This window comes from Salmo salar, chromosome ssa06 (genome assembly GCF_905237065.1).
Source record: "Salmo salar chromosome ssa06, Ssal_v3.1, whole genome shotgun sequence".
Taxonomy (NCBI): domain Eukaryota; kingdom Metazoa; phylum Chordata; class Actinopteri; order Salmoniformes; family Salmonidae; genus Salmo; species Salmo salar.
This window is the reverse complement of record NC_059447.1, coordinates 61,269,405-61,291,214: the sequence shown is the minus strand read 5'-3', so window position 1 is coordinate 61,291,214 and position 21,810 is coordinate 61,269,405. Positions and strand designations below refer to the sequence as shown.

Below are 21,810 nucleotides of genomic sequence, written 5' to 3'. Positions count from 1 at the left end.
TCTGAGAGGCTTACAGGAAAACTAGAGGATGCGTCCTATGATGTTTTTAATTAAGTTACAAAGAAAAACAGCTTGAAATGCTGTGCTAAAAATAATCTACTTTAATTCAAATGCATTATTTTAGACCCCTGCCATGTTTTTTTTTTAAGGTCACGCCATTATGCAATTTTATTCACATTTATACTGCCCTATTTAAAATGCAAGAAGGCTTGGATAATTTGTTTTTATTTAAACATATAACATTTAAACTCTAGTCATTTTCCCTCGCTCGGGTTTAGTGTAGCCCAGGGTGTATGAAATGAAATGGCTCTGTGCTCAATTACAAAGAACAGATGAGAGCGCTGAAGCGTGATGTCTTCTCCCTCTCTTCTGTTGATCACTGTTGTATTCTCCCTGCTGTTAGTTGCCATTTACAATCAAAAGAATAGAGTGATAATGGCATCCATCCATTTCAACCTAAAAGCTATTTTTACAGATGAGTGGGTTTTGTTTTTTTGACAAGATGTTGTCGCTAATGAAAAATCATCTGCTCTGGTGGCTTTGCAGTGGATTCAGTGCTTATTCATTTTACAATAAAGCCATCTGCAATTTCTGAGCCAATAATGCCTTGAACATTCAGCTATTTTCTGCAAATACCAACACTTGCATAAGCAGTATACTGACCGTTTAGTGATCAAAGCATAATACATAAATTGGAAACTGCATACATTGGTCAAATCTCATTGACATTTCCCCTGTCCCCTGTACTTTAAGCCTGATCCATAGCATCGCCACTCGGGTGATCAAGTTGGCCCACGCCAAGTCCAGCATCGCCCTGGCCCCAGCGCTGGTGGAGACCTACAGCAGACTGCTGGTCTACATGGAGATAGAATCTCTGGGCATCAAAGGATTCATCAGTAAGTCCTGTAAACTCTGAATCGCCTTACAGAGCTTATCAATCCCTGCCTGAATTTTTTTCCCAAAAGAGACCTGGTTCATGTTCCGAAAGGCACACCATAACAAAACGTTTTGCAACGCAAAACTAGAATGTGTGTTTTCATTTGACAAGTTCAGTTTCTCCCACCCAGTTTCAAAAACGTTTCTCCTTGCTGAACACGACCCTGGCCTGAGCGAGCAGCATGGCCAGCTTAACTGTATTCCAAATGCATCACAGATGTTCTAACTGCGACAACATGGTGTCCTGTTTTACCAGGCCAGCTCCTGCCCAACGTGTTCAAGTCCCACGCCTGGGGCATCCTTCACACTCTGCTGGAGATGTTCAGCTACCGTATGCACCACATCCAGCCCCACTACCGCGTCCAGCTGCTCAGCCACCTGCACTCGCTAGCCGCCGTGCCCCAGACCAACCAGAACCAGCTGCACCTCTGGTCAGTAACTACAAGATCAGGCACAGTCGGACACAATATTTAGGGCCATGTCCTGGTTGCATAAAACTCCTTAAGTCAATTTTGCCCTTATCTTTTCCCTTAAAGTTTCCTTAACTTTAAGTCAGGTGCACGAAGCATTTAAAGTTGAATTCCCCCCTTTAATTAAGTGAAAAGGTTAAGGGTGCCCATGAGGTCCCTTAACTGCTTCATTCAGTATGGATATCAATGTAAACAGCATTTTTGGAGGTGATTGTTGCTTTCATCTGCCCTGGTTACAAAAGAAAAACATCAACCAGCTAGCTACTTAGCTAAACAAGGGAAGATACACAATCCATGGCTACAAAGCTAGCTGGCTAGTTAGCTAGCTACTCTGTAAGCTAGCTTGACATGCTAGAAAGTAATAGATGAATGGTTTATCATCTGAAGCAATTTGGTGGTCCTGTTTTGATTGTAGAAGTTCTGTTTTACTATCTCACAAAATAAATACGATCTCTTTGACAAGATGTTTAGTCAGTGAATCAGGCCGTCTCCGTGGTAACCAGATACTCTTTCTGCAGTACATGCTTTCAAACTCCCTTAAAACCCCTTGAAGTGTGCCCTTACGTAAGGGAATATTTTAGGAGCTCTATGCAATACCCTTAAACTATTTCCCTTAGGTAAGGCAACATTATAATTCCTTAAGGGAAACACTCAACACCCTAGGTGTAGTCATATACTATAACTAGAGGCCTGAATATTTCCTGGTTAGGTCATTTGACCAGTAAAAACTCCTTCACCTACGTGGTCAGCACCACAGGGGTTAAAGGTCCTTGAGCTCCTGCGCAGGCAGGGTTGCTCATTACAATCACAGATACATACGACCAGAAAGGATTTAGTACTAGTCTATACTCGGGGGTCAAGCCAGTGCAAGCCAAGGTGTTATAAGAGGAAGGATGCGCTATTGAGCGGACGTTATTCAATCATTGCCAATTCAAAAAGAACGTTCCATATAAACATAGAAATGGGTCAGCGTTTTGCATAGACGAAACTCTGTACATAACCACGAGCTTTTACTGTGAAATAAAATTAACTTTTTTTTTTTGTATTTCTGTTTCTGTGTTCTCAGTGTTGAGAGCACAGCGTTAAGGTTGATCACAGCGTTGGGGAGTTCCGAGGTTCAGCCTCAGTTCACCCGCTTCCTCAGTGACCCCAAAACGGTGCTGTCAGCTGAATCTGAGGAGCTCAACCGTGCCCTCATCCTGACTCTGGCCAGAGCCACCCATGTCACAGGTCTGCCTCTATCTAACTTTCAGTACCAGTCAAAGGTTTAAAGGATTTTTCTTAATTTTTTACTATTTTCTACATTGTAGAATAATAGTGAAGACAATAAAACTATGAAATAACACATAGAATCATGTAATAACCCCAAAAGTGTTAAACAAATCAAAATATATTTTATATTTGAGCTTCTTCAAAGTAGCCACCCTTTGCCTACAAATCAAATTGTATTTGTCACATGCACCGAATACAACAGGTGTAGACCTTACCGTGAAATGTTTCCTTATAAGCCCTGAACCAACAGTGCTGTTCAAGAAATAGTTAAGAAAATATTTACTAAATAAAAAGTAACACAGTAGAATTACAATAATTAACAATAACGAGGCTATATACAGGGGGCCCGGTACCAAGTAAATGTGCTGGGCTACAGGTTAGTCGAGGTAATTTGGACATGTAGGTAGGGGTGAAGTGACTATGCATAGATGATAAACAGCGAGTAGCAGCAGTGTAAAAACATAGGGGGAGGGCTCAATGTTAATAGTCCGGGTGGCCATCTGATTAATTGTTCAGCAGTCTTATAGCTTGGGGGTAGAAGCTGTTAAGGAGCCTTTTGGACCTAGACTTGGCGCTCCAGTAACGCTTGCCGTGCGATAGCAGAGAGAACAGTCTATAACTTGGGTGACTGGAGTCTTAGACAATTTTTTGGGGCCTTCCTTTGACACTGCCTGGTATATAGGTCCTGGATGGACTACACTCTGTAGCACCTTACGGTCAGATACCGAGCAGTTGCCATAACAGGCGTTGATGCAACTGGTCAGGATGCTCTCGATGGTGCAGCTGTAGAACTTTTTGAGGATCTGGGAACCCATGCTAAATCTTTTCAGTCTCCTGAGGGGGAATAGGTGTTGTCGTGCCCGCTTCACGACTGTCTTGGTGTGTTTGGACCGTGGTAGTTTGTTGGTGATGTGGACACCAAGGAAGTTAACCCTCGACCCACTCCACTTCAGCCCCGTCGATGTTAATGGGGGCCTGTTTGGCCCTCCTTTTTCCTATAGTCCACGATCGTCTCCTTTGTCTTGATCACGTTGAGGGAGAGGTTGTTGTCCTTGCACCACACAGTCAGGTCTCTGACCTCCTGCCTATAGGCTGTCTCATCATTGTTGTTGATCAGGCCTACTACTGCTGTGTCATCAGCAAACTTAATGATGGTGTTGGAGTCGCGCTTGGCCACACAGTCGTGGGTGAACAGGGAGGACAGGAGGGGACGAAGCACACACCCCTGAGGGGAACCGGTGTTGAGGATCAGCGTGGCAGATGTGTTGTTGCCTACCCTTACCACCTGGGGGCGGCCCGTCAGGAAGTCCAGGATCCAGTTGCAGAGGGAGGTGTTTAGTCCCAGTGTCCTTAGCTTAGTGATGAGCTTCGTGGGCACTATGGTGTTGAACGCTGAGCTGTAGTCAATGAATAGCATTCTCACATAGATGTTCCTTTTGTCCAGGTGGGAAAGGGCAGTATGGAGTGCAATTGAGATTGCGTTATCAGTGGATCTGTTTAGGCGGTATGCAAATTGGAGTGGGTCTAGGATTTCTGAGACGATGGTGTTGATGTGAGCCATGACCAGCCTATCAAAGCACTTCATGGCTACTGATGAGAGCTATGGGGCGGTAGTCATTTAGGTAGGTTACCTTCGCATTCTTGGGCACAGGGACTATGGTGGTCTGCTTGAAACGTGGGTATTACAGACTCGGTCAGGAAGAGGTTGAAACTGTCTGTCAAGACACTTGCCAGTTGGTCTGCGCATGCCCTTAGTACACGCCCTGGTAATCTGTCTGGCCCCGCGGCCTTGTAAGTGTTGACCTGTTTAACCTCTATGGGCTAGGTGGGACGCTAGCGTGCCACCCGTGGTGCACTCCATCAACAGCAGGTGCATTTCAAGAGCGGCAAATTTGAATCCAAATAAATGTCAAAATTCAAATTTTTCAAAAATACAACTATTTTACACCATTTGAAAGATAAACATCTCCTTAATCTAACCACGTTTTACGATTTCAAAAAGGTTTTACGGCGAAAGCATAAATTTAGAGTATGTTAGGACAGTACATTTACAAGAGTTGTGTGTAATGTTTTGTCAAGTCAAAGACAGGGTCCCCAAAACCATAAAACCAGCTAAAATGATGCACTAACCTTTTACAATCTCCATCAGATGACACTCCTAGGACATTATGTTAGACAATGCATGCATTTTTAGTTCTATCAAGTTCATATTTATATCCAAAAACAGCGTTTTACTATGGCATTGATGTTGAGGAAATCGTTTCCCTCCAATAACCGGCAGTCAAGTCAGCGTCACAAATTAAATAATTAAAATTAGAAAACATTGGTAAAATATTATATTGTCATTTAAAGAATTATAGATTTACATCTCTTGAACGCAATCAACTTGCCAGATTTAAAAATAACCTTACTGGGAAATCACACTTTGCAATAATCTGAGCACTGCGCCCAGAAAAATACGCGTTGCGATACAGACTAGACGTCATGTTGGGGAGATCTAAAATCGAAAATACTATGTAAATAATCCATTACCTTTGATTCTCTTCATCAGATGTCACTTCCAGGTATCACAGGTCCATAACGAATGTAGTTTTGTTCAAAAAAGCTCATCATTTATGTCCAAAAATCTCCCTCTTGTTAGCACATGATCTAAGCCAGCCGGACTTCTCGTCATGAACGAGGGGAAAAAATATATTTACGTTCGTTCAAACATGTCAAACGTTGTATAGCATAAATCATTAGGGCCTTTTTTAACCAGAACATGAATAATATTCAAGGTGGACGAATGCATACTCTTTTATAACGTATTGGAACGAGGGTACCCAACATGAACTCGCGCGCCAGGTGTCTAATGGGACATCATCGTTCCTTGGCTCTTGTTCGGTCAGATCTCCCTCCAGAAGACTCAAAACACTTTGTAAAGGCTGGTGACATCTAGTGGAAGCAATAGGAAGTGCCAAAATATTCCTCAGCCCCTGTGTTTTTCAATGGGATAGGTTTAAAGGTAATACAACACATCAGGTATCCACTTCCTGTCAGAAAATGTCTCAGGGTTTTGCCTGCCAAATGAGTTCTGTTATACTCACAGACACCATTCAAACAGTTTTAGAAACTTTAGAGTGTTTTCTATCCATATATAATAAGTATATGCATATTCTAGTTACTGGGTAGGATTAGTAACCAGATTAAATCGGGTAAAAAAAATTTATCCAGACGTGCAAATGCTGCCCCCTAGCCCTAACAGGTTAAAACTTTCCACCTTCTCCACTGCTGTCCCTTCGATGTGGATAGGGGGGGTGCTCCCTCTGCTGTTTCCTGAAGTCCATGATCATGTCCTTTTTGTTTTGTTGTGAGAGGTTGTTTTCCTGACACCACACTCAGTGTCCTCACCTCCTCCCTTTAGGCTGTCTTTTCGTTGTTGGTAATCAAGCCCACTACTGTTGTCGTCTGCAAACCTGATGATTGAGTTGGAGACGTTCATGGCCACGCAGTCGTGGGTGAACAGGGAGTACAGGAGCGGGATGAGCACACACCCTTGTGGGGCCCCAGTGTTGAGGGTCAGTGAAGTGGAGATGTATCCTAACTTCACCGCCTGGGGGCGGCCCGTCAGAGTCCAGGACCCAGTTGCACAGGGCGGGGTTGAGACCCAGGGCTTCCAGCTTTATGATGAGCTTGGAGGGTACTATGGTGTTGAATGCTGAGCTGTAGTCAATAAACAGCATTCTTACATAGGTATTCTTTTTGTCCAGGTGGGATAGGGCAGTGTGATGGCGATTGCAATTTATAGATCAGCAGGTAAGGGTGCTCTCGAGCGGCTAGGTGTTCTTTAACATTCGGCCATCCGATTTGCCACCAATGCTCCTTATAGGACACATCACTGCACTCTATACTCTGTAAACTGGTCATCTCTGTATACCCGTCGCAAGACTCACTGGTTGATGCTTACTTCTAAAACCCTCTTAGGCCTCACTCCCCCATCTGAGATATTTGGAACGAGCAACCTCTTCATTCAAAGACTCAAACATCGACACTCTTACTGACAGTTGTGGCTGCTTTGCGTGACGTATTGTTGTCTCTACCTTCTTGCCCTTTGTGCTGTTGTCTGTGCCCAATAATGTTTGTACCATGTTTTGTGTTGCTACCATGCTGTGTTGCTGCCATGCTATGTTGTCTTAGGTCTCTTTTTATGTTGTGTTTTGTCTCGTCGTGATGTGTGTTTTGTCATATATATATATATATATATATATATATATATATATTTAATTAATTCATTCTTGGTATTTAAAAAGAATCCCAGCCGCTGTCCCCGCAGGAGGCCTTTGGTAGGCCGTCATTGTGAATTTGTTCTTAACTGACTTGCCTAGTTAAATAAAGGTTAAATACAAATAAATGTTTTTACAAAGCAGCCAACAAGTGCTTAGCATATGTGGGAACTCCTTCAAGACTGTTGGAAAAGCATGTGCAAAGCTCTCAAGGCAAAGGGTGGCTACTTTGAAGAATCTCAAATATAAAAAATAACTTTTTTGGTTACTACATGATACCATATGTGTTATTTCATAGTTTTGATGTCTTCACTATTATTCTACAATGTAGAAAATAGTAAAAATAAAGAAAAACCCTTGAATGAGTAGGTGGTGTTCAAACTTTTGACTGGTACTGTATATGTAATGTCAATTTAACATTTAACGCGTGTCTGATAATGGCTGTGAAACTCATCATAGGTCAGCATTAACAAAACGTTCTCCTAACCCAAGACTCATTTTCCCTCCGCTGCTTTCTCTGGTCCAGATTTCTTCACGGGCTCCGACTCCATCCAGGGTACGTGGTGTAAGGACATCCTGCAGACCATCATGAACTTTACCCCTCACAACTGGGCTTCTCATACCCTGAGCTGCTTCCCTGCTCCTCTTCAGGTACAGCGAGAGAGTCACTAATTGGGATTTGGGTTTATTTTCTACAAGGGGCAGCCATAGAGAATTATTGACTGAGAGAATCCTATTTCAAACGCAACATATCACGACGGTACCTCCCAACCCAGCTAAAGTGAATGTTATATTAATGCTACCTACACACAGACTGAGCCCATTCATTTTTTTCAGATGACAGACGGACACAAAGTCCCAGTGGTACATATGAGTATTTATCCTTTTCACTGAAGGAAGGAAAAAAGACACATCTGTGTGCGTGTTCCCTCAGGCGTTCTTCAAGCAGAACAACGTTCCCCAGGAGAGCCGCTTCAACCTGAAGAAGAACGTGGAGGAGGAATACAGGAAGTGGAAGAGCATGACCAACGAGAACGACATCATCACCCACTTCTCCATGCAGGGATCGCCGCCCCTCTTCCTGTGTCTGCTGTGGAAGATGCTCCTGGAGACTGACCACATCAACCAGATCGGCTTCAGGTACACCACAAAGTATTCACTTCTTTTCTATTCTACAGTTGCACAACACTTAACCATTTTTATTTGAGCATTTATGAAATGTATTTGACAGGGACAGTGCACAATAATCAACGTTTCAGGTTCAACATCAGGCCATCAATTCATTTTTAACGGTAGCAGGGCTACGTACTGTGGATTTGTTCTCATTGTCCTGCTGATATATGGTCATTAATAAATATAAGGTAGCCTGGGACCATTTTTAATGAGGTCAACATTCTGATTGGCTGAGCTCTGTGAATGTTAAGTGAGTGGGGAACAGAGGGCGTAGCTTCCCTGGGGTGCAGCTGCCCTCTCTCCAGACAGAGGACAGTTGTGTGGATGGAGATGCCTGACCCCCCCCCCACACAGACACGTCCCACTTGTCATTCTGATCACGAGTGCTGAGAGATAATGATCTTTACACTCGCCGCACGCACCAATACAGCTCCGCTGCCGCTATCATCTCGTCTTTTAATTTATTTCTCTGAGCTTTTTTTTCCTCAGACAGTCTGTACCAGCAAGGCGGTTTTTAAAGTGCTTTCTGAAGCAGAAGTCGTGGCGACTGCCTGACAACCTGTAGGCAGTGCCGAGCTGCTAAAGTGCTGTTGCTGATCCCATCTTAGTGTGGAAATCAGCACAGCCTCACAGCCAATCTCTTGAGCCGGATTGCGGGTTATGTGATGAGTGCTACTGTTCCGTAGACGCTATCTGCTCCCTCTGCAGGCCAGGGGTTTGAGGCGATTGGAGAGCAGAGCTCTTCTGCTTATCACCAGGCGGGAGGGGTGAAATGGCTGTGACGGGCTGCTGTTTGCGTAACCCTCCGGAGGGAGTCTCTGCAAAAGTTCTTAAACACTCCAATGACTCTCTCCCAAGCACCTTCTATACCCCTCTCTCTCTCTCTGACACTTTCTTTCCAACTCTCCCTCTTTCTCTCTCCATCTCTCGTCTGTAGGAAAGAATCCATGGCCTCTCCCTCTGTCCCCAACAGAGTTTGAGTGTGAGGAATGCGAATAGCCTTGTCTACTGTAAACCTGCCTCCGGCTCTTTACGTCACTACTCAGTCGAGAGTGATGGCTTTCCTCTAGTAGGCAGTCATGCGCCGCACGCCACCATTTGTAATATGATTTACCGCCAGTGAAAGGTATTTTGCAACAGGGCTTTTAAGAAGTGACTAAGGACTTTGCTTTTGCGGTAACTGGCTGCTGGTAATGGCAGCCTGTTAATGCATCAGAGCCGGTACAGTAAAACGGCTCTCCTCCTGTTCTCTAAATAGGGCCTGTCTGCTAGGAAGCCCAGAGTCTGGGGGATTGGGAGAGATCGGTGGTTGTGGTAGGGCCAGGTGGTGTGGTACGAAGGCTGCCACAGGGGCACTACCACTGGGAACGGCTGCTGTGGGCCCTAAGCTTGGCTCTCAGCTTCTGGATGCTGTTGAAGGGAACACACTGAAGCAGATGGTGTCAGAAAGCTGTTTGCTTGTTGTTGTTTGTGTTGATGATTGCTGTAAGGGTGCTGATGGTGTTTGAGAACAGCTTTGCATTGAATCATGAAGTAATTGTGTTATTGACAGATGGCCTTTTTGAATTCAGAGGAATGAATACTCACTAGTTATAATGACTCATGGTAAACAAGCAATGGTACTGTACATTATGTCAATTTGACATGTGCGTGACTGTGCATGTGTCAGTATGTCTGTGTGTTGTGACACAAGGCCATCCTCCTGACCAGCCGTGTGTCCTGTCTTGCCCCAGAGTTCTGGAGAGGATCGGGGCACGGGCGCTGGTGGCCCATGTCAGGACGTTTGCAGACTTCCTGGTCTATGAGTTCTCCACGTCGGCCGGTGGCCAGCAGCTCAACAAGTGTATCGAGATCCTCAACGACATGGTGTGGAAGTACAACATTGTCACGCTGGACAGACTCATCCTGTGTCTGGTAAGGATGAGATGAAACTGTGGGCCAGTCATATGGTTCACCTCAAAGAAAGTCTTTGAAAGCTTCAATCACATTATGAATAATTACGTTTTCAGATCATGTACATGAATATATCATTGTTCAATATAAAACTGGTTCAGTTGTTATATAACCATGTTTAGTTCCCTACTAATCTCTCCCTCGTTCCCATCGCTTCCCTCGCTCTTATCTCTCTCCTCTCCAGGCCATGAGGAGTCACGAGGGTAACGAGGCCCAGGTGTGCTACTTCATCATTCAGCTCCTCCTCCTCAAGCCCAACGACTTCCGCAACCGTGTCTCTGACTTCGTGAAGGAGAACGCCCCCGAGCACTGGCTGCAGAGCGACTGGCACACCAAGCACATGACCTACCACAAGGTACCGTACTGGCCCCAACCCTGGAGCTCTGACTGACAGCTCCAGCATGGAAAGAGTAGCACTGCCTGAAAGACAGTCTGAAAGGAACCAGAGAGGGGCTCAAGGCGATACGAACGTAAATGTCAACGGGAGGCCACTGTAGCTCAGCCTGCACTGTTGCCTGTTGACATTTGGCCCTTTTTTTAAATGTGACATTTACATTGGCTGGGCTGGGATCTCAACTGAGCTTTCTGTGGAATTAGCTGGGTTACCTCCATCTGTTCTGCTGGGGTGATTGAATGACCTCCACTCACTGTTTCACTGCTCCCAAGCTTGCTCTTTTAATAAAGCTTGCAGGTGATACAGTTCCATTTGACTTGGACTCTTGTTTTCTTCCCTATTGTAACAGAAATACCCGGAGAAGCTGTACTTTGAGGGCTTGGCCGAGCAGGTGAACCCGCCCATGCAGCAGCAGTCCCACTACCTGCCCATCTACTTTGGTAACGTCTGCCTGCGCTTCCTGCCCGTCTTTGACATCGTCATCCACCGCTTCCTGGAGCTGCTGCCCGTCTCCAAGTCCCTGGAGACCTTACTGGACCACCTGGGAGGACTCTACAAGTTCCACGGTGAGGGAAGGGTACAAGACCACAGGGACAAGCTCTGGTCTGTTGCTTTGATTGTCTATACAGCCTGGAGGTATACTAACATCACGAAAGAGCCCTGATAGAAAACCCCCTTTATGAATCAATGTTACGCTTGCACTTGAAACATTTGGAATGATGTTATGTGACGAGGTCAGTTCAGATGGAGGGTCTAGTTGACCTGAATTGTGTGTTTCTCTGTGTCGTCTCCAGACCGTCCGGTGACCTACCTGTACAACACGCTCCACTACTACGAGCGTCACCTGCGCGACCGCACCAACCTGAAGAGGAAGCTGGTGCACGCCATCATGAGCTCTCTGAAGGACAACCGGGCGCCAGGCTGGTGCCTGAGTGAGACCTACATCAAGTGTGGCATGAACCCCCGTGAAGACAACGTCTGGATCCCCGATGACACCTACTACTGCAAGCTCATCGGACGCCTCGTCGACAATATCCTTTGCTGCTGTTTATTCCCGAGCGCGTTTGACCTGTCCAAATCATTATCAGACTGTTTTCTCTGTCCTTCCGTCAGGATGTTCAGACTGACGAAAGTAGTCGTACGACATCTACGAGGGAATAGTTGATGTGCTAGATTGCTAGAAGATCTTTCCTAGAAAGTCTATGGCGTTCACACACTGTTGTGTAGCTGGTGTTGCTCTCCCCAGTGATGTCTCTTCAGTGTCATCCTTGACCTGCGGTCTCACCGATGGCTGGCAAGTCCCCCGGGCCGTTCCCTAACTGTGACTGGAGGTTCAACGAGTTCCCCAACCCGGCCGCCCACGCTCTCCACGTCACCTGCGTGGAGCTGATGGCCCTGGCAGTGCCCGGCAAGGACGTGGGCAACGCCCTGCTCAGCGTCGTCCTCAAGAGGTCAGAATGGGGTCATAGATCAAACGGGGCAGTAAGCAGCCAATTAGAGGGGAGATTGAAAGGTCTCTAGGCTATGTAAACAAGCACAGTCTTGTGTGCTCTCTTGATGCACGTGTAAATGTTCCATTGTTATGCCAAAGTTCCGGGGGCGAGGAATGGACGATGAGTCATCTCGAAGTGGTGCTGAGTCACTGCAGTGTGTTATCTTTCTGCAGAGCTCAGTTAGACCCGTGTGCCCCTCTACATGACCAGCGTCTGTATCTGTATGGTGTTGTGATTGATTGTCCTCCTGATGTCATGTGACCTCCCTCACAGCCAACCGCTGGTGCCTCGGGAGAACATCACCGCCTGGATGAACGCGATCGGCCTGGTGATCACCGCCTTGCCTGTAAGACTCCTCTCTGTTCACACACACTAGCACAAAGGCTTTGTTACATATCAGCAACTTATTGCGCCAGAAATCTCTAGTTCACGGCACACAGCAAACCTTTTTTTTTCCATTCACGTGGTCAAGTTTCCACTATCCATGAAAAACAAGGTCCATAAATTGTTGTTCTTACTGCTCACAGTGTAATTCTGGGCAGCCAGACAGTAGTGACAGCTTTACCCAAATAAACATCTACTTCATCCTTCAGCCGTCCTCCAGACTCCAGAGAACTGTCTGGAACTGTCTGAGGTCTGAAAAGTCAGCTAAACGGTATGCGTGCGTGTCTGCCTCTCTCCTCTCTCTAGGAGCCTTACTGGGTGGTCCTGCAGGACCGTATCGTGAGTGTGCTGGGCAGTCCGTGCTTCACCACAGAGACTGAGTGGGTGGGGTACCCCTTCGCGCTGCTGGACTTCACCGCCTGCCACCAGTCCTACTCTGAGATGTACTGCAGCTACGTGCTGGCTCTGGCCCACGCCGTGTGGCACCACTCCAGCATCGGACAGCTCTCCCTCATCCCCAAGTAAGACCCTACATTAGTCTCCTGATTAGCTGTTCTCCAGCCTTCTAGTTCTGGTCCACCAGCATCTCCCTGATTAGCTGTTATCCAGCCTTCTAGTCCTGGTCTACCAGCATCTAATCTCCCTGTGGTAGAGTGGTCGGGGTAGAGTGTTAATTCATCAGTAGATGAACGGAAGAGTGTCCTCCCCTCCTCAATAGCCACCTTTCATCGAGGATACTCATGTGTATCCTACCGCGGGAATATTTTTAAATTCTGCCGCACAGCTTTTGTTTTGTCAGAGGAGAAAAACATGCCCACTTTTAAAAACAATATGCTACTTATTGTTTTATCTATAAAATATCTGGAACAACTAACCTCATTTGTTTCCATCACTTTCCACATTTATTTTGGGATCCAGCCCTGTAAACGTCATTTTCCTAATGACGCGGAGAAGGACCCATCTCAATTCAAGCAAGCGCATTTTCATCCACGTTTACTCTCAGCGACTCTTCTCGATTAACTTTGACCTTCAAAGGAAGGGAGAGAGGATGCAGGAGGTGAGCAAATCTAATTGACAAAAGGCCATTTACTTTCAAACGACTGAAGGGAAGTGAACAAGTGCACAATTTGGGAGGTAGGAGCCCCTCTAGCCTCCTCCCTCTTACCTCTCCTCCCTCCATCCTCACCATCTTGTCTCCTCCCTCAGCCCAGGCCCCTACCAGCCCAAGCTGCTCACTCCTGACTTATATCAGATGGGTTTTAGTTAAGATTCTGTCTGCTTCACTCCTACCCCGTGTTTTATCTGGACACAGTGGGATAGTCCTGCTGCCTCCCAGCTCAGGCTTAGCTCAGCAGGCCTTCTCATCTAGCCTGGGAATATCTACCCCTATAACACTGTGTTCAGGCTTCGCTGGACTTCAAGCCCAAATAGTTATGCTCCCTGATGTGTCAGCAAGTGCCCTTGTGCTCCTGTGTCTCTGCCGAACTGTCATGTGAAATGACAGCAGAGCCCTGGCCTGCTGGGATTACATTACTATGAAGCAGATGGAAATGCCTTGGAATGAGACAGAAGTACAGTACACTATCTACTGGGCTGGCTACAGCTTTCTGACATTATGTGATGCTACTGTTTAAGATGAGTAATGTGCCCTTAAATTGGAATGAGCATGGGGATTCTAATTTCAGGAATTGGTGCATATATGCCTTCATTCTCTTTGGTCCAATAACATTTCTGTGCATGTTCTACCTGCATAGTATCTCAGATTTCACTGATGATGAAATATTGTAACCTTTTACCCCTTTTTCTCCCTAATTTCGTGATATCCAATTGGCAATTAGTCTTGTCCCATCGCAGCAACCCCCCCTACGGATTCGCTGGAGAAGTGAAAGTTGAGAGCCACGCGTCCTCCAAAACGCGACCCTTCTAAGCTGCACTGCTTCTTGACACACTGCTCGCTTTACCCGGAAGCCAGCCACACCAATGTGTCAGAGGAAACACCGTCCAGCTGGTGACTGGAGTCAGCTTGCAAGCGCCCGGCCCGCCACAAGGAGTCGCTAGAGCGCAATCGGACAAGGATATCCATGGCCGGCCGAACCCTCCCCTAACCGGGATGACGCTGGGCCAAATGTGCGCCGCCTCATGAGTCATGGCCGGCTGTGACACAGTCTGGGATCGAACCCGGGTCTGTAGTGACACCCTAGAGCGCTGCGCCACTCGGGAGGCCCAATATTGTTTATCTTTGAGATTGAATTTGAAAAGCAACCAGAAATACTACATAAGCAATTTATATTCAAAAGCCCATCAGCATGAGTGGGCAAGATATATATACGATGACCTCTCCTTGCCAGACTGTTACCGTTGTGACGGCTCTCAGATGGTGTTTGTGTTAGTGTGGAAGCGCTATCACATTGTGACAGTGACAGGCATGTTGCTGCTATCCCCAGGCTGTCTTCATCAGTGTGGGCCGTGGGCCGTGACGTGTGGGAGATCTCAGCAGGCGTCACGGCGTTCTGACAACAGAGCCCGGTGACGAGACGCACCGCCTGTGGCTCGGCCAGCCGAGTGTGTACGCCTCACGCTGAAGCTTCTGGAACACAGATCACACATGACAAGATCCCAAGTGGGATCCATCTTGTCGTCTACAAACACACTGAGGCTTTGGTCCTGCTGTACCTGGTTTATATTCCACTGTCTGTGTTCATTCAGAAAAACCCTGTCAATTATCGTTCAAATTCAGCGCCTCCACGGTCTTCCCTCCATTTGCATACAGCTCTCACAGTTAGAGCCTTAGTCACTTTTGAACATCGGGTGCTTGGCTTTACAAATGACTTTCTTTCATTTCTGGGGAGATTTTTCACTCCTGTTCTCCTCCATCCCAGCATGTCTTTGAAAGAGAGCAGTCCGTCCTCTCCTCTTCAGTCTCTATCTCTCTTTATGAGAAGTGTAACATTCTCTCCCCTCCCTTCCCAGGTTCCTGTCTGAGGTGCTGAAGCCCATAGTAAAGACAGAGTTCCAGCTCCTCTATGTGTACCACCTAGTGGGGCCCTTCCTCCAGCGCTTCCAACAGGAGAGGACCCGCTGCATGCTGGAGGTACGGACTACTCCTGTCAATATATACCCCCCCTCCTATCCATCTCCCAGCACAACCCTAATTCAACCCTATTACACCATACAATCCCACACAAAAGGCCTGTCAATTAAATTCCCTTTCACACTCCCTTGACCATTAAAGTGTGTGTGTGTGTGTGTGTGTGTGTGTGTGTGTGTGTGTGTGTGTGTGTGTGTGTGTGTGTGTGTGTGTGTGTGTGTGTGTGTGTGTGTGTGTGAAAATGGACAATAGCTGGTTAGGTTAAAGGGGGATTAGGTGACTCACTGAGAAATCCTGTTATTTGTGGAGAGGGAGAGTTGAGAGGCAGTGGCTCTGTGCTGGGTTATGCTGTGGCTTCCCATGGACAGCTCTAATGAATCTGCTGTTGACCAGCCTGCCCACCCCCCTGGAACGCGCTCTGACAAAAATATCCATTCATTCTGTTTTTCAGTTTGGCTTTGTGTTAATCAGATGTGTGACCCACCATTCACCGTTTAATCAGTGACTTTATGTCTGTGCCTTTTCTTAACGGTCTACGCAGATTGGAGTGGCGTTCTATGAGATGCTACAGGCTGTGGACCAGCACAGTCAACACCTGTCCTACATGGACCCCATCTGTGACTTCCTCTACCACATCAAATACATGTTCACCGGGGACAGCGTCAAAGACCAGGTTCGAGAAATACTCAGGGGTTCATGTTCTTCGCCACTGTGATGTTCAGATGAAGGGAATGAAATGGTCTGTAATGCTCACCACCGCAGCGCTTAAGTCAGTCAACTGTGTGTAGCTTACTTTAGCTGCTGGCAAAGTCATTCAAAGCCTGTACTTTATCACTCAGGATGGAACTTTCCACTTCCAACTATTTTTGCCATGTAATGTTATTAATCCAAAATCGGACAACCCCATAGTAGAATAGTGAATCTATTTACCTAGTTGGCTTGTGTGTTCTATGCAAGATAAATATTCCTCTCGAGGCGCATTCAAGTTGCGAGGGCCGTAGGAGGGAAACATGTATTCTGATAAGCAGTCAAAGCACAACAATTTTTTTATGCAATCATGGGAAAACACTTTTGAAAGCAGTTTTGTCCTTTGCTAAGAAAGGGTGGGCTCCCAGTTTTCCATTGCTGCCACGTTTATTTCTCTATTCCTTCCATTGAGCGTGTGGCATCGTTTACAAATGCAGTTTTACACACAGAGTTTTGAGCATGGTTTAGGCACAGCTGCTGCACAACAGAGCTTTTAAAGGTGCAGTGTCGTCTTAAAAGAACAATTTACATACTTTGTTATAGAAACCTATTTTTCAAGTGAATAATAATTCATAATTTATGTATTAATAATAAAATATTCATTATTAATAATAACAACAACAACAATCAGGATGTTGTCATATGGGGTAAATGCAGATGGACAAACCCCATTCTTCAAGTGCCTTCAGAAAATATTCCTACCCCTTGACTTATTCCACATTTTGTTGTGTTACAGCCTGAATTCAAAATTGATTAAATTGATGACAGAGAAAACATGTTTTTGAAATGTTCTTTTTAAAATTCTTCAAGCTCTGTCAAGTTGGTTGTTGTTCATATAGACAGCCAAGTCTTGCCATAGATTTTCAAGGCGATTTAAGTCAAAACTGTAACTAGGCCACTCAGGAACATTCACTGTTGTCTTGGTAAGCAACTCCATTGTATATTTGGCCTTGTGTTTCCTGCTGAAAGGTGAATTTGTCTCCCGTTGTCTGTCGGAAAGCAGACTGAACCAGGTTTTCCTCTAGGATTTGCCTGTGCTTAGTTCTATTCTGTTTCTTTTTATCCCCCAAAAAAGATATAAAGCGTTGGATTTGCCCCAAACAACGCTTTGTGTTCAGGACATAGTCAATTTCTTTGCCACATTTTTTGCAGCTTTACTTTAGTGGCTTTTTGCAAACAGAATGAATGTTTTAGATTAACAAAATTCTTTACCAATAGATCCCATTCTTTGCGAGGCATTGGAAAACCTCCCTGGTCTTTGTGGTTGAATCTGTGTTTGAAATTCACTGCTCGACTAAGGGGCCTTACAGATATTATGCGCGGTACAGAGATGAGGTTGTCATTAAAAAATCATGTTAAACACTATTATTGCACACGAGTCCATGCAGCGTATTATGCGACTTGTTAAGCATATTTTTAGACCTGAACTTATATAGGCTTGCCATAACAAAGGGGTGGAGTACTTATCGACTCAAGACATTTCAGCTTTTCGTTTTTTATTAAGTTGTAAACATTTCTTAAAGCATAATTCCACTTTGACATTATGGGGTATTATGTGTAGGCTAGTGACACAAAATCTCAATGTCATCTATTTTAAGTTCAGGCTGTAACACAACAAAAAGTCAAGGGGTGTGAATACTTTCTGAAGGCGCTGTACATTTTATAGTCACTATGCTTCATCAGTTAGGCTACAGGTGATGATGCTTATTGCTAATAGCACATCTGATAATATAGGCCATGCTTAGGCTATATGAATGTTCCAATGTGTTCATATTTTTTACTGAATTATTACAAATATGTTACTGGGCCCATTTCTGGAGGTGGAAATTCTATTTAAGATGGTGTCAGCAGCATTTTATTTTCATGTCCTTTTGAAAAGGTCACCAGAACTGAGCTTCTCAGTCCTTCTACAATAAAAGGACCCCGGACCCCATAAGCCATGCGACTGGAATTGGTCAAACTCGCAGTTTAATACATGTACAAAACGATCCTCTTTCCCATAAAGCATGTTGGTCATGACTTTCTTACATGAAAGGGGAGGTTAACTTGGCCCCAGACAATCGATCTGAGATTGACTTAAGTTTCAGTTGTGGGATTTTTAGTTGTTGCTTTAGCCCCTAAAATAATGTGTACTTTATGCCTTTCCTTGACCTCAATGTTTGCTCACTTGGTTTTCTGTCATGTCCTGCATTGGTATTCTGCCTCTCCTCTCACCTCCTCCTCTAATTATATCAACACACCCCGAATTTGAAATTCTAATTTGTTTGTCCTCCAAACATTCCCACTTGTATTTTACTTTGAAGTCACTTGCTGCACGTCCCACTTCATGTCAGGGTCTGAGGCTGAAGTTGGCTTCTCTCCCCAGTAGTAGTACAGAAGAGATTTAGTTGAATTCTCCTCCCAGCTTATCCCTTGTCTCTCCTAGTGTTCTGTCTAATGTTGCGTGTGTGTGTGTGTGTGTGTGTGTGTGTGTGTGTGTGTGTTCCCAGGTGGAGAAAATCATCCTGACCCTACGTCCGGCCATGAAGCTCCGTCTGCGTTTCATCACCCACACTAGCAAGATGGAGCCTGCAGCCGCCAGTGTTCCCCAGCCCTCCTCCTCTGTGTCCTCACCCGCCCCACAGAGCAACCCCGGGCCCTCCAACCTCCCCTGTCTGTGGCCCAGTAAAACACACACACCAAGGAAGGAGTCTGTCTGCCCCATGGCTGTGGTCCCACTGTCAACAGCTGGAGTATTGCTATGGACACACTCCACGAATGTTTAGGTCAGGGTTGAGACGGACAAGATGACCCTGAGAGTCTGGTCTCTTGAGGCCGACCATGCAGCGCCCCAGTGCTGTGGTCTGTTCCAAAGCTTTAAACAACCTTTCAGTCCGAAAAGCAGCATAGAAGAAAACAGACATGAACTGTTACACAACAGAATTACCTTTTTATAACCTTTAGCTTTATAGTGCTTTTTATTGTTGAGTGTATTGGAAAAAGACAAGTGTTTCTGCAATCATTGGTCTGCTAGAGTATGTATATAAAAGACGAGTTGGTGGCGGCTCATTCTGTTGTTGCTCTCCCTTTTTGTAATAACATGAGATGGTCCAGTGCCTTGTGACTCCCCACTTAATCATGAGAGGCGATTTATGTTGTGTTTTTCACACAAAGTAAAGAAACAATAAACGTCTTTAGTATTCTGTGTTGGATTGTCGTCTTGTCTGATCCCCTGCTATTCTGCTCTGTAGAGAGGACCTGTATTGTGTCAGCTCAGGACCTGCGACAGGTTTCTGGATGTTGTTATGGCCGCACAAACACTTACATCTAGACGTTCCGCTTGCGGAACACCTGCTCCAATATCCAATGATAGGCGTGGCGCGAATTACAAATTCCTCAAAAATCCCAAAACTTCAATTTTTCAAACATATGACTATTTTACACCATTTTAAAGACAAGACTCTCCTTTATCTAACCACACTGTCTGATTTCAAAAAGGCTTTACAGCGAAAGCAAAACAGATTATGTCAGGAGAGTACCCAGCCAGAAATAATCAGACACCCATTTTTCAAGCTAGCATATAATGTCACAAAAAAAAAAAAACACAGCTAAATGCAGCACAAACCTTTGATGATCTTCATCAGATGACACGCCTAGGACATTATGTTATACCTTACATGCATGTTTTGTTCAATCAAGTTCATATTTATATCAAAAACCAGATTTTTACATTAGCATGTGACGTTCAGAACTAGCATTCCCACCGAACACTTCCGGTGAATTTACTAAATTACTCACGTTAAACGTTCACAAAAAACTATTATTTTAAGAATTATAGATACAGAACTCCTTTATGCAATCGAGGTGTCCGATTTTTAAAATAGCTTTTCGGTGAAAGCACATTTTGCAATATTCTGATTAGATAGCTCGCCATCACAGGCTAGCTATTTTGACACCCACCAAGTTTGACCCTCACCAAACTCAGATTTACTATAAGAAAAATTGGATTACCTTTGCTGTTCTTCGTCAGAATGCACTCCCAGGACTTCTACTTCAATAACAAATGTTGGTTTGGTTCAAAATAATCCATAGTTATATCCAAATAGCGGCGTTTTGTTCGTGCGTTCAAGACACTATCCGAAGGGTTACGCGCCCGACGCGTTTCGTGACAAAAAAGTTCTAAATATTCCATTACCGTACTTCGAAGCATGTCAACCGCTGTTTAAAATCAATTTTTATGCTATTTTTCTCGTAGAAAAGCGATAATATTCTGACCGGGAGTCGTTTTCGTTCAAAGACGAAAGAATAAAAACATGGTGTCGCCTCGTGCACGCGCCTCCAGTCTCTGTTCTCTGATCGACCACTTACTAAATGCGCTAGTGTTTTTCAGCCAGGGCCTGCAAAGACATCATTCAGCTTTTTGCCGCCTTCTGAGAGCTTATGGGAGCCGTAGGAAGTGTCACGTTACAGCAGAGATCCTCAGTTTTCAATAGAGTGTAGAAGGCCAAGAAATGGTCAGAGATGGCACTTCCTGTAAGGAATCTTCTCAGGTTTTGGCCTGCCAAATGAGTTCTGTTATACTCACAGACACCATTTAAAACAGTTTTAGAAACTTTGGAGTGTTTTCTATCCAAAGCTAATAATTATATGCATATTCTAGTTTCTGGGCAGGAGTAATAATCAGATTAAATCGGGTACGTTTTTTATCCGGCCGTGAAAATACTGCCCCCTATCCATAACAGGTTAAGGTCAGAACAGGGTCAACAACTCCCAACTCTCTTTTAACACAAACCGGACAGGAGCTGCGTACGGTGCTTAAAACACTATTTCTACATGGTTGGAGTGGACTCGTTCCACAGTGAAGATGTGTGAAAACATGAGCATGGATTTTTAATGAGGATGGATTGACAGGCTCAGAGCAGCGTTTCCTAAACTTGGTCCTGCCCCCCCGTTTTTGTTTTTTGCCCTAGCACTTCACAGCTGATTCAAATAAGCAAAGCTTGATGAGTTGGTAATTTGAATCAGCTGTGTAGTGCAAGGGGGGGAACCAAAGTGTGCACTGGGGGGCAGGACTGAGTTTGGGCTCAGAGAACCCTCTAGAACTCCTCAAGCAGAATAATGAATTAATTCTTATATTTACCCTCTTCTGGATTCCCCTTCTCTTGTCCTTAGTATTCTCCCTTATGAATATAAAACATACTGAATTGTTGCTAGGGGATGACTGTGCCAGTGTTTTTTTTATTTTTGTGTTTACCTGTTATGATAAGTGGCTAAATCAGTAGAGTCCTTTAGTTATGTAATTTGTGTTAGTATTATGCAAAGCACATGCCTTTATATCTCCCATAAATTCAAGTATAATTTGGCTATAAAGGACTGAGTCAATCATGCCTTCATTATCAAATATTCCCTGCTGCCTTCAGTGCCGGCAGCTTTCAACTATTTTTCAGATATCAACAGTAAATTAGGTGTTGCTGCTAAAGCAGTCTCTTAAGAAATTACCAGGTTGTAGAGTGGTCTCTGGCAAACAGCATGACAGCGGTGTGGGAATGGGTGATTTCACGTCGGCAATGATGCAAGCCCTGTGCTAACTGGCAGTGGTGTAAAGTACTTAAGTAGTACTTTAAAGTATTATTACTTAAGTTGTTTTTTGGGCTATCTG

At 44.9% G+C, this 21,810-nt stretch overlaps 1 protein-coding gene across 4 annotated transcripts in view; it reads left to right on the top strand.

Moving 5' to 3' along the window:
• med23 (mediator complex subunit 23) overlaps positions 1-19,358 on the top strand; it is a 32,820-nt gene extending 13,462 nt beyond the window's left edge. For 2 of the 4 annotated variants that reach the window (XM_014205103.2, XM_014205101.2), the window contains 15 exons: positions 754-896; positions 1,193-1,367; positions 2,473-2,636; positions 7,467-7,591; positions 7,875-8,080; positions 9,847-10,027; positions 10,251-10,421; positions 10,810-11,026; positions 11,255-11,491; positions 11,746-11,911; positions 12,227-12,299; positions 12,644-12,858; positions 15,308-15,428; positions 15,967-16,098; positions 18,662-19,358. In XM_014205103.2, coding sequence (XP_014060578.2) covers positions 754-896; positions 1,193-1,367; positions 2,473-2,636; positions 7,467-7,591; positions 7,875-8,080; positions 9,847-10,027; positions 10,251-10,421; positions 10,810-11,026; positions 11,255-11,491; positions 11,746-11,911; positions 12,227-12,299; positions 12,644-12,858; positions 15,308-15,428; positions 15,967-16,098; positions 18,662-18,937 — 2,602 coding nt within the window. In that variant the 3' untranslated portion in view covers positions 18,938-19,358. Of the gene's footprint in view, positions 1-753; positions 897-1,192; positions 1,368-2,472; positions 2,637-7,466; positions 7,592-7,874; positions 8,093-9,846; positions 10,028-10,250; positions 10,422-10,809; positions 11,027-11,254; positions 11,492-11,745; positions 11,912-12,226; positions 12,300-12,643; positions 12,859-15,307; positions 15,429-15,966; positions 16,099-18,661 lie in introns of all 4 variants that reach the window. The other 2 variants (XM_014205102.2, XM_014205100.2) reach the window with 1 other exon arrangement.
• Positions 19,359-21,810: the final 2,452 nt, after the last annotated feature.